The following is an 11,571-nucleotide window of genomic DNA, read 5'->3' on the forward strand; positions in this document are numbered from 1 at the left end:
CAGGTGCTTGTTAAGAAGTCAAGGCTTTTTAAAGCTTTTAGTTGTACAAACCAGCCCAATTTAGTTTCAGTCTGCCCTCAGCTGAACAGCTGCCACATAGAACAGTTTGGGTTACCTTTCTTTTTATCCTGTGTTGCCAACAAGGCTCATCTCAGACCCAGTATCTTGCTTTAATCATGGAGACATCCATGTTTTCAGTCAACTTTATTGACAAAATAAGTTTACTGTACAGTACACAATTCTAGCCATAAATCCTTTTCAAGCCATCTGCATTACAAAAATAACAGGTATGCAATGAAAAATAGTCACTCCACACACTGTGAAGGCTCTTTAAAATCCTAAAGTGATCAGGGCAGGGGAATGAAAGGGGAGATATATCAAATGTGAAGACTAGGAGTAGATAAATTAAGTCACATTTTTGTTTAATTTACAAAAATAAACACTAATCAAGCATCATTTCATAATAGAGCAACCTCAAAGTACTGCCACAGAACAACAACCCTCTTCTGTATTCAGAAGCCAAACCAGAAGTCAGCCATGAAGCTGAATTCAGCATCAAATGGATAGAAATGCCTCTTGACACCAGTGCATGGCTGAAAAGATGCTTCTAGAAACAAGATTTTCAACAACTGAACCCAAAATTCCTTGTGAGTTTGCAATAACAGAACACTCCACTGAAAAAAGATGTTGCTTCTGGTAAGTCAGCAGCTTGCAAGCCACAGCAAAAATGCAAAATCTAAATTAGAGAAGCACTGGCGAGGCTTTACAGATAATATAAAAGCAGACAAGAATATTTTGTGCATGAGCTAAAATGTTCCCCCAGAATTTCCCCTAGGCTGTTTCACAAGTCTGGAAATGGCCATAATTTTTTTCCATGGATGTGAATGTCCTCAGTGTGTTCTTAAGCCCAGCAAGAAGCCTAGCAGCAGCTTCTCCATTTCTAAAGCAGGCTATGAGAATGTGGAGACCTGATTTACCTGTCCTTTCAGCACATGCATTAATTCACTGAGAACAAGCATTTACTGCCTGCTAATCCTCCCTTCTAACTTTTTTCCTCTTAAAAGCATCACAGGAAGGAGCAGCAACAGAGAGAACAGGACAAAGGTACTGAGCTGCTCCTAAGTGAGCCCAGTGATGCTGAAAGCTCCCCCTTAGGCCTGTGGAACATTTACCTTGAGCTCAGGGAAGCTGTGGTGGTGCACAGAAAGCTGCATTGAAGCTGGCATGCTGGGAAGTGTTGGATGCTTAGTTCCTTCTGTGCTGTTGTCACTGAAAATCAAACTTGACTAAGTGGTAGCTGATTTCAGGATAGCTCAGCTCATGTTGCTTGGTGGGTTATTGAACAGCCAGAATGTTAAACTGTGGGTGGCAGCTGTAGTTCCACAGTTTTCTGTAGCTGACAGCTTTCACTCTGCTTAACTCACTTTAAAACCTTCTTGATGACTAGTTAGTACTGGAGAAAGGAAAATTAGGAGTATTAATTGCAGGCTGCCAACTCTGTCATGAAGCTGCTTCCTCCTTCCTCCACCCCCACCCCCCCCTCCCCTTTCTGCTGTCACTGCTTGGGTGCTTTCCAGTTGCCATTCCTCACTTAGGAAGTTTGGGCAGGTAATTGGAGAAGAAAGACAAGGGACTCTTGTGGCTTCTTACTGACAGAGAACTGAGCTGGATTTCTTCTCCTGAAGGTAAAGGCTGAGGCAGAATTGTATTGCTACCTGTGTTGCTGAGAACAACAAAGTGGGAATAGCTCTTTCCATGTTCTCACAATACAATTCAGTGTGCATATTTTAAAGAATCTTGTTTCATTTAAAAATTCCAAACTATTGATGGACAGCATTCCTTATGTTTAAAAACTGGCCTTGTATTTGAAAGGGATACCCCAAGGCTAAATGACAGAAATCCTTACGTGTTGCCCCTCCCATCAAAGAGGTTTGTTGCAAAATGAGAATTTATTAAAACCAAAACAAAAGGAAAAAATGCTATGTGGATCATGCACAAAGCATATTCGTAAGTTACTACTTTCTAAGGCAGAGATCAGACTTGAAATCTTACCTTTATTATCTAAGAGGTGCACTGAACTTTGCATGAGCAATAATTTATATAAATTACTTGAAATCTCACCTTTTATCTGTAAAACAAGTTCATATAAAAAGAATTTGCAATTCAGCAAGTGCATTAATCCATTTCCTACTGAGGTTAGATCTATGGCAATCAATCTGTCACTGAGGGTATTGCAGAATACCAGCTGAATTTATGTCACACAGTATAAAAGCCACTGAGCTGGAGTTGGATGCATTCTCTTGCTGGTGCCCTATTCAGTAACAAGTGCTTGACCAGTGCCCCCTGATGCTCCATTGGTTTAAGTGTGCAACTGAAGCTTGCTGATTCCCAGAGTCCTTAGCTTTTCCTCAGGCTCAGATCACTGCTTGTCACTAATCCTGACAGGGACGTGCTCTCTGATGCATCCTCTTTCTTCAGGTTCAGAAATGATTCTCTAGTGATTTGAAGAATTTCTCTCAAGCCTTTGTTTTCTTGCTAAAACCAGAGAGAGAAAAATGCATTAATAGGACTCCAGAAAGAAATCAGGGCAACTTAAAACCTCCCCTCTACTCCAAACTAATGCATAAGGAGTAAAACACTGATTTGAAATCAGTGCTGTATCATCTTCTCCAAGGGAGCAAATGAGGTTTGTGACGCTCCTGCTCTCTTGGATGGGCTTTAAGCATCCCCTCCTTGACATGAAGCTGTAGTGGTGCTTCCCCTCCTCCAGCAAAGCAAGGGTAACACAACAGCAGTGAGTGATTGGGACAGTAACTCCATAAAACACCTGGGAGGATCTTTACTCCCTTTAATATCTGTGCCCCTGCAGCTTTCTCCTCACCTCGAGCTGGGTGATGCGCTCCTGCTCTTTGCAGCCATGCCTTTCATCCACCTCAATGGCTTTTCTCATTACTGCTGCCATCTCTGTAATTTGGTCCACATGCACTTGCAGCTCCTGAGATACAATATTTAGTAATATCTTAGTAATGTATTTTCTGCATTATTAAAAAAGGCAAAGCATTCAACGTGATTTAACTGCTGTGACTTTTTTTAACACAGACCTCAATTGTGGAAAACAAATTCTCTCTAACTTTCCTGTGTGGGCAGCCACAGTGGTCTTGGTTATTTAAATAAACCTGGTTTGCCCCACAGTGATCCCTCTCACTGGGATTTGATATAAGCTTAACCAACTGTGATCCTCAGCCTCCAGATGGCTCCAAGTTGGTGCCATGCTTGCCCTGACCAGGCAGCAGGAACTGTGCAGCAGGAACGGATGTGTGTTACTTTGGAGAACAGCAGGGAAAGCCATATTCCAGTTGTCTGAAACCTGATCTCCAGTACTAGCCCAAAAAAGAGTAGGTGCAGTGGTCATCCTTACAATGTCATATGTTACAAAACTCAAACCTGTCCTCCACTTTCTAGTTTAGGTTCTTTTGCTTGGATCCACCTCCAACTCCAGCTTATCTGGGCTCTGGACTTCAGAGGTTCAGAAAGAAGGGTCACTGCTGCCTTTCCCTGCAATGCTACATGAGGAGCCTGTGCCACCCTGGTATTCACTGCTGCTCAGTTAAGCCAGACAGTTTAATGGTATTTCCAGCAGCTTTTATTTTTCAACCTGTCTTTTATTCCAACTCTGCTGTGATGCCAGTCTAGTTGTGCCGGACCTGGCCTTTGGACAAAATCCACAATATTTATTGGCTAATATCAGGAAGAGCAGGACAGGAGGGCTCAAATGAAGGACAGTAGAGGCTACAGCTAAATCCCACCTTTAAATGATGAATTTGATGGGAGGTCTACATAGCTGGCAGATGATCAGCTTGCTTTTAAACTAGCACAAAGAACTGCCTCACTTGGAATCATACACTTACCTGACAAAAACAAATACCCTTTACGAAAACAAACATCAGCCCTTTCCTCTCTGCCATTCCAACTGCCCCAGCTATAATTTAGCAGTTGTTAAATGCCTACTCCCAATGTGAGGGGGCGGGGAAGAACTTGCTGTTAATCTTTTATTTTCTTCTCAGTTTCCAGTGCAGGTGATGACATGAAACTTTTTTTTTTTTTAAGAACTCACAAATTTAGCTTGACAGGAAGCTGTGGTCAGGCAAGGATGTACCCTTGAGAAGGACTGGGTAGGAGCTGTGGGTTTCAGATATACTGCTGTCCTCCCTACTTCCTGCATTCCCAGCTCATGTGGGCTCTGGATCAATACAACTTTGGGCCTGTTCCAACGTCACTGATGTTAGGTCAGATCCTAACACAAAACTAGAAGGCTCTGCTCTGGAAGGCACACGTGGAAAACCTAGATGGGGTAAAACCAAAGAGTGCAATGAAAGTGAAAGCCTCTGTGTCTCTCCTTTCTTTTGTACATGTTGGGTTTTTTCTCTCCGAAGAGATAAAAAACCAAAAAGGGGCCACACCCATTTTAGGGCCTTGTTTCAGTTGAGCAAATTCAAGCAGCACACTTAGATCAGGGTCACTATTACCAAACACCCTTTTCTCTTGCAAACAATGCTATCAAAATAAATTGTTCTGTTTCAAGGAGGTGCTTCTTGATCTGCAGCAATCAATGATCTTGTAATAATCTGTAAACATGCACTAAAATAACAGCTGGCACTTGGGAAAACAGCATTACTGGGAACAGGGAGCTTAACTCCTGGGCTATAATGGATTTTTTACTTAACAAGAGAGAAGTACTTAAAAAGTGCTTCAAGACTGTTCAGTCTTCCTGAGTATGAAGCCTGAGCTAGAGAATAAATAATGACATTCCAGAAATCCTAAGTGTCAGGGTAAGGGTGATGTATCTTTTTCATCAGGCATTCATGTAGGAAGAGGTTTAATGAAAATGTTGAAGCCTAAATCTCCTGTTCCAATTATACCACGAGATGTTATTTTTTCTTTTTAGTTTCTTTTTCTTGTTTTTCCATTGAAGTGCTCCTAAATGAACTATTACAGTCCATTTCAGGATGGATTTAATTTTACCCTCTTGTGTTGGTTCTCCTGAAGCTGGAGCAGATGCTATACCATATTCTGAGGTAACTTCTGTTGAAAATCATCTATACCTGTCATTTTTCAAGATTTTATGTTAAAGATACAGTTCTAATCCAGTAATTTTTTTCATATCAAGGGCACTAATTACACACTTAGGATGTGTAAGCAGGCAAGAAAGAATCAAATTCTTAAATTTTGTCTTCCCAGTAAGCAGACCCTAACTTTGCATTGCAAACTTAAGTTAGCTGAGGTCAAAGGTTACTAAACACTTAGAACTTATGTCTACACAGCTGCATTGCTCTAATGATTATGTTACATTTTCAATGAAATGTAATACTTTGCTGAAAAGCAAATGAATTCCCCCAAAATTTAAAAGTCCTTTTGACCACTGAATAACTGAACATATACTTTTGTTTCCTGCTTCATCCAATTATTCAATGGTCAAAAGGACTTTTAACTTTTTAAATTTATTTACAATATTTAGGGGAAAAAAAATTTGAATATTGAATTTAAAAAGCTTGTTCTTCCTACTCTCTGTAAGCACACGTTTACTAATTATTTGTTGGTGTCACAAGCATAAGTTAAAGCTGGTCTAAAACTCTGAATATTAGTAACCTCTGGCAGTGTAATGGGGCAGTTGCCTTAAAGATGGAAGTGAAACAAAAGTAAGTTAAGCTAACACAGTAATGGAATGCTACCTGTTGAAAGTTTCAATAAATGAGAAGCTGGTAAGGTTGACTTATTCAACTGATAATTTCCTGTTCATGTTGCATGGAGTGGATTACAGAAATTAGGACTTGTACAATGACACAAAAATTGACATGAAGTGAGCTTTGAATTGATCCACTACAAACTAAGGTGTAAATGAAAAACAAAGCAAAAAACATCAATGAAGTTATTACCTTGGAATGCTGCTCTTTTAACTTCATTATTATACTTGGATCATCCTTTTTGCTCGCCATAAGCAACCTAAACATCTGTTCTCTGTACTTGCTCATGATGAGTTCCAGAGCAGACTGGTGCTCTTCGAGAGATGTGCGCAGTTCTGCCAACAGAATTTAAAATGCATTTAAGACTTTAACACAAAGAAGCAAATCAAAATGCACAAGTATTTCAGCCTGAGAAAACAGAAATAAGCCTGTAATTGAGTGTCCCCTCTCCCTGCACCATAAAATCGACAGAGGCTCTGCAAATGGTTTTGATGGTGACCAGCCTGGGACAATTCCTGGTCAGTAACAAACAGTCTTTTGTTAGTGTGACTTTGTGTTCAGTCCCTCTGGCTGACAAAAGCCATCTGCAGTGTGGCTTTACCCCAACCACTACAAGCTACACTGTACAAAAGGCAGGCAGGAATTCACAGATCTGTTTTAATCTGCAGCTTGGTAAAACCAGAGTTGAAAAATGCTTCTGTTCAAAATATACTGAGTGAAAGGATAAATAACCCTGAGGGAAGACTCATCTTGAGGCAAGACTCATCTGAATCGAGATCACTGAATCTCTTGCTGAATGGAACTGTTAGAATACCTAAGGCTTTCCAGGAGAAACAGTGCATTCCTAGTGTACAGAATTCCAGAAGGAATTCATACTCTGTACTTATACCACACCTTGTCCTGACTGCTCTTATTATTTTCAGCAGTGGTTAAAGATTTCTTCAAACAGATCCCTATATTGCAGAATTAAGTTCTATTTATCTCCTCACTTGTGCTGGACATTAGGTAAGGACCGAAAAAAGTCATTTTTCCCAAATATCTCTTTTTGTTCATCAGTCCCAGAGGATGGACTTTAGGACTCTTGAATTGTATTATGATCAGTTAAACTGACAAATTGAGCTGTAGAAGAAATTTTTTCTTCTAATTTATGTTTTGAAAAAAGATCAGTGGTAAAAGTCTATGTCCAGTGGTACAGGCTGGAGCTTGAAAATGACCAGTTATTCATGTTTTACCTTTGTTTTCCTGTTGCAATTCCCTAATCTGTCTGTTTTCCTGCTGGATACCCATCACTAGAGTAGACCGAGGGCGATGTCTTGCTACTTCATTGAGCTCTTGGACTTCTTCCTGGTACTGGTTATTACAAAAACAAACCAACAAGGCACAGCATATTTGATTAACCAAGGGCAGGCATTACTCAGCAGGTCACAAAGCACCAGTTCTACTGTCACTCAGAGTCTGTAACCAGGAAGACAATGCTTTCTTTTAAATAATAATATCAAACACACACGCCAGAGAGCATTGCACACATCCTGTCCTTTAGAGACACAAAAGCATCACCTTTGTTTTTAAACAAGTTTCATATCTTAGATGTGTGTAGTGGATACTATTTAACCTTCAGTTAATGCAGGCCAAGTTCACCATCAGGTAATTTAAAACTCATAGAGATGTGGTAAAGACAAACCATGAGGTACAAACCTCTTGACATTTACTGTGGCTTCCCAAAACCTTAAACCACAAGGCTGTGTGGGTACAAGTCACTCAGGCCCGAGTCAATAGATCCTGACTCCCAATAGATGGGGAAATGTAACACCCTTGATCTGAAACCATGAAGCCTCTGCACGACTAGTTTCACAGGGCTAAATTTCATGCAGGGTTTTATTTTATAGGCCCATTAACATATCTTGGGTTCATTAAAGTGACAGGATGAACTCCCATATGGAAAGTCACAAGACATCTTTACATTTTCCCAGGAGTTCTCTTGTCAAAGTCACACTCAATCTAACAACATGCCTCAAGCAGCTTAACATCAGAGTAGAAATGAGCACAAAAAAGCCCAAGAGGCTATTTGGAAATAAAAGGAGACACTGCAAAGACCAAGTATTCTGTACAGAAGAAAACATGACAGAGCCTCTGTATGATTAAATAGATATGTTGAAATTAATGGAAATGTGTAGTATTGCACCAGAGAGCAAACCAAGAGACACCACAGAGTGGTTTGTAAGATACCAAGTCTGTTTCTACCAGTGTTCTTCAAATAAATGCTTGTTTTCAATATTTAAGCTGCAGTAACTGTGAAAACTTTTTTCACAGGCTCCAACTATATAAACAAGCTATTTTTAGATGAGAGCCACACCTCTAACAAAAACACCAAGTGTGCATTACAGGATTAACCCAACAGCATGCTCCTTTTGTGCTGCACCGAAGCACCCAGAGGATGTAAATGCTGTTATTCCCAGGAGCAAGAAGGGCTGGAGAGCAGACCTGTTTCATGGCTTCCACCCGCTTGTTGAGCGCCGTGGTCTGCTCGATGAGCGCCTCGGCCGCGCTGTCGTGCTCCCTCAGCCGCTCCACCAGCGCCTTCGCGTCCGCCAGCGCCTTCTCGATCGTGCAGCTCATTTCTGAACACAACAAAGGCACCTGCGTTGGCACCACAGCACCTCTGCCACACAGCACAGCTACCCTGGGGACAGAGCAGCTGCCAGAGGCAGGTACTGAACACAGGAAAGCTGGGCAGTGCACGTGCTTCTGGCAGGGTGATATAGAAAGGGAAAGAATATTACATGAACTCACTCATTTTTTAATGCTACTTTTTCTTTAAATGTGCTCTCCTAACAGCCATAATTCAGGATAACTGAGGTATAAATCCAGCACAGAAGAAAATGCTGAAGGATTACAGTGGCCTGGAAGATTCTGATGACTTAAATCAGCAGAGAAGGAGCAGCTCAAACTCACAGAGTCGAGAAAATTGCTCAGGGAAAGCTCAGAAGATGAAAGGCTTGTGTTTTGTTCATGTCGATAAATGAACACGAACATCACTGCATGGAATGGAATTGTGACATTTTCAACAGCATGGAGAAAGACAGCAGCTCAGCTAAGGAAAAGAACCAACTGCATCCTTTAAACACCAGCCTTCTAACTGCAGTACTTGTTTACAGGAATTATGGATTGCCAGAACTGCCAACTTGCAAAATGCTTGTGCCTACTGCCAACAATACTGACCTTTACACTACATTTTTTCATATTCATGCTTGATAGATTAAGTTTCAAGACCAAGATTTTCAGCCTAAGTTTTTATTTTCTTTTAAGAAACCTTGGACTCGTCCTACTGAAAAGGAAATATATTTAAGCTTCTTGAACAGATTTCAGCAATCAAACAGCAGGGATAGAGGTTTATGAGATTTATGGGCCTTGTTGACATCAGGCTTACTATTTGGTTTAGGAAATGTTCTGAGGTACAGAAAGAATCAACCATATCTATTTCTTAGCTAGGCCATTTGTGAAAGTAAAGATTTTTGTAAGCATTAAAGATTATTGAGTCTTTCCTCAGCTATGTGGGAAAAAAAAAAATCAAGTTGATTTTCTGACTTTCCCAGGCACCTTTACGAATCATAGCCCAGGATCTTTAAGCCAAGCTTAAAAAACTCCTCAAATTCGCCTCAACTGACCTTTTGCCCCCGTCTCAGGTAAGTAGTAGAAGGAAGGATATTTCAAACACTACGCATTTAACCTGTGTTTTCTGGGATTCATGTGCTATCAAAAGCATTAGCATTAGAAAACAATCCTGTTTATCAGGCAGAATTTTCATTTAACTTTCCATACGATGTATTTGAGGTATCAAGGTCTTGAGCAGACTGCTGTGTTATCACAGGCAATTAATTTATTCAGCCTGACTTAGCAGTTTGAGGGCTTTCAAATATGACATGCAAAAGAATCAGACTGCATTGTTTTTAGGGATCTGTTTTCCTTGCTCCTCCCTCCAGTCAGATTTCCTACAGAAATATCCCAGACAAAAGATGACCTTCCACACTAACTGGCTGAACTGCTACAGAAATTGACTTAGTGAGATCCATGGAGCTGCTGAAGAGCAGCCTTTAACTCAGCTCACAGTCCAGGAATTCTCTGGCCAGTATAAACAAAGCCTCTGAGGCCTCTCCATGAGCTGGGAATACTTCTGGCATTCAGACTACAATGCACTTAACACCTCTGACAGTTTGTCTGCATCCATATACATCTTTAAACAGTGTATGTTTAACATATGCACGTTCTCATTTTTTTCCCCAGCCCAACCACACCAAAGAAAAAGAAGCTGATTTGTGGCAAAGCCACTGATGTCCCTTTTCACAGGGAATGTGCTGGGAAAGACGTGTGGAATGCAGCCCCACAAATTCTGCAGTCACCGTCCCCAGTCAGGCCAGGGCCCAGCTCCAGTTTTCAGGCAGCATTTGTACCTCAAAAAGCAGAATCATTGTTTGCATCATGGTAATTCACATTGGTCCTAAATCCTGGCTATGGTACCTTTTGGTCAAGACAGTGGTCCTAATCCTTCAAACTTAAAGTGCTCTCTGGCTGCCTGTGGAAAACAAAACCTTTGCCTGATCCTGGAACTGAGCAAACCTGTGAGTTAGCCTGGACATTTAGTGGGTTGAAAAACCCCAGTTATTCAAATATACTTGATTTAAGCAAATTCTTATCATGTATTATTTTTTATGAGCATGACTATGGGAACTGAAGTTAATGATTCCTGAGCCCTGCCCTACCAGAGATGCCCAGCTGCACAGATGCTTGTTAGTGCAATCCTGTCAACAGGTAGCAGAGCAACAACTCACCCCAGCAACACTCCTACTACACACTCACCGCCTGGCACTTCCTGCTATTTACTAATGGCATCATTACCAATTTAAAACCAAAAAACAACGCCAAAGAATAAAGATCTCTGTGCGACCACAGCCGCCTTCTAATTTTCTGCCTCTTTCTTTCCATCCTTACTGGAAGCCACCGTTTCCCACGGCTCGTGGGTTTTGTTACCACAGTCACCAGTTTGGCAGCGCTGAGCCAGAATGCAATTTCCAAGGAATTCCAAGGAATTTAGGCTGGTGAAAAGGTCCCGGCGTGACAGGAACATCCCGGGCATGTCACCGCCGCGCTCCCGGTGTGACAGGAGCATCCCGGGGATGTCCCCGCCGCGCTCCCGCTGTGACAGATCCCGGGGTGTCCCCTCCGCACTCCCGGTGTGGCAGGGGCGTCCCGGCAGTGTCACCGCGGGAAGCGTCGCCTCCTCCCCCCAAAACGCGGCGACATCGCGACGCTGAGGCGCGACACCGGTGCTGTCGTGACACCGCCGCGAGCCGAGACACGTGAGGGGTCCCCGGCCCGCTCCGGCCCGCGGGTCTGAGGCGGGGGCAAGGGGCGTCCTCCTCCTTTACGCCCCTCAGGGCGCCCCGGCCCTGGGGCGTCCCAACGCGAGTCCGGCCGCGCTCCCGATCGCCCAGCGGCGCCCCCCCGCCGAGCTCCCGATCCCCTCCCGGGACTCACTCATGCCCGGGGCTCCGGCCGCGCCGGGGGTCAGCCCGGACCGGCCCCGACCGGTGTCAAATGGCGGCGGCAGCGGCGGGCGGCGCGTCCCGTCCCCGCCAGGGGGCGCCGTGGGGTGGGGGCGGCACCGGCCGCGCGCCGCTCTCGCGAGAGGACGCCCCTCCCCGGCCACAGGCCCCAGATCTCGCGAGAGGACGCCCCGCCCTCGTATAGGTCCCGAGGCTTGCAGGTGTGAGCCGGGCTTTGAGCCAAACCTCGGGATTTGTGTTAAAGTGTACATCAGCAGCTCTAGCGGGAC

The 11,571-nt window shown here is 43.2% G+C and overlaps 1 protein-coding gene across 2 annotated transcripts; it reads right to left on the minus strand.

Moving 5' to 3' along the window:
* Positions 1-207: 207 nt before the first annotated feature.
* Positions 208-11,378, minus strand: FGFR1OP2 (FGFR1 oncogene partner 2). Of its 2 annotated transcripts, none has more exons than XM_082280284.1 (6): positions 11,274-11,378; positions 8,223-8,359; positions 6,974-7,091; positions 5,934-6,076; positions 2,882-2,995; positions 208-2,535 (listed from the first exon to the last, which is right to left on the minus strand). In XM_082280284.1, the coding sequence occupies exons 1-6, from the start codon at positions 11,275-11,277 to the stop codon at positions 2,398-2,400; spliced, it is 654 nt and encodes a 217-aa protein (XP_082136410.1). In that variant the 5' UTR covers positions 11,278-11,378; the 3' UTR covers positions 208-2,397. The 2 variants fall into 2 exon arrangements, with proteins under 2 accessions (XP_082136410.1, XP_082136411.1); XM_082280285.1 differs by having other exon boundaries at positions 8,223-8,486; positions 11,274-11,337.
* Positions 11,379-11,571: the final 193 nt, after the last annotated feature.

Source organism: Coloeus monedula, assembly GCF_965178545.1.
Source record: "Coloeus monedula genome assembly, chromosome: 4".
NCBI classification, from domain to species: domain Eukaryota; kingdom Metazoa; phylum Chordata; class Aves; order Passeriformes; family Corvidae; genus Coloeus; species Coloeus monedula.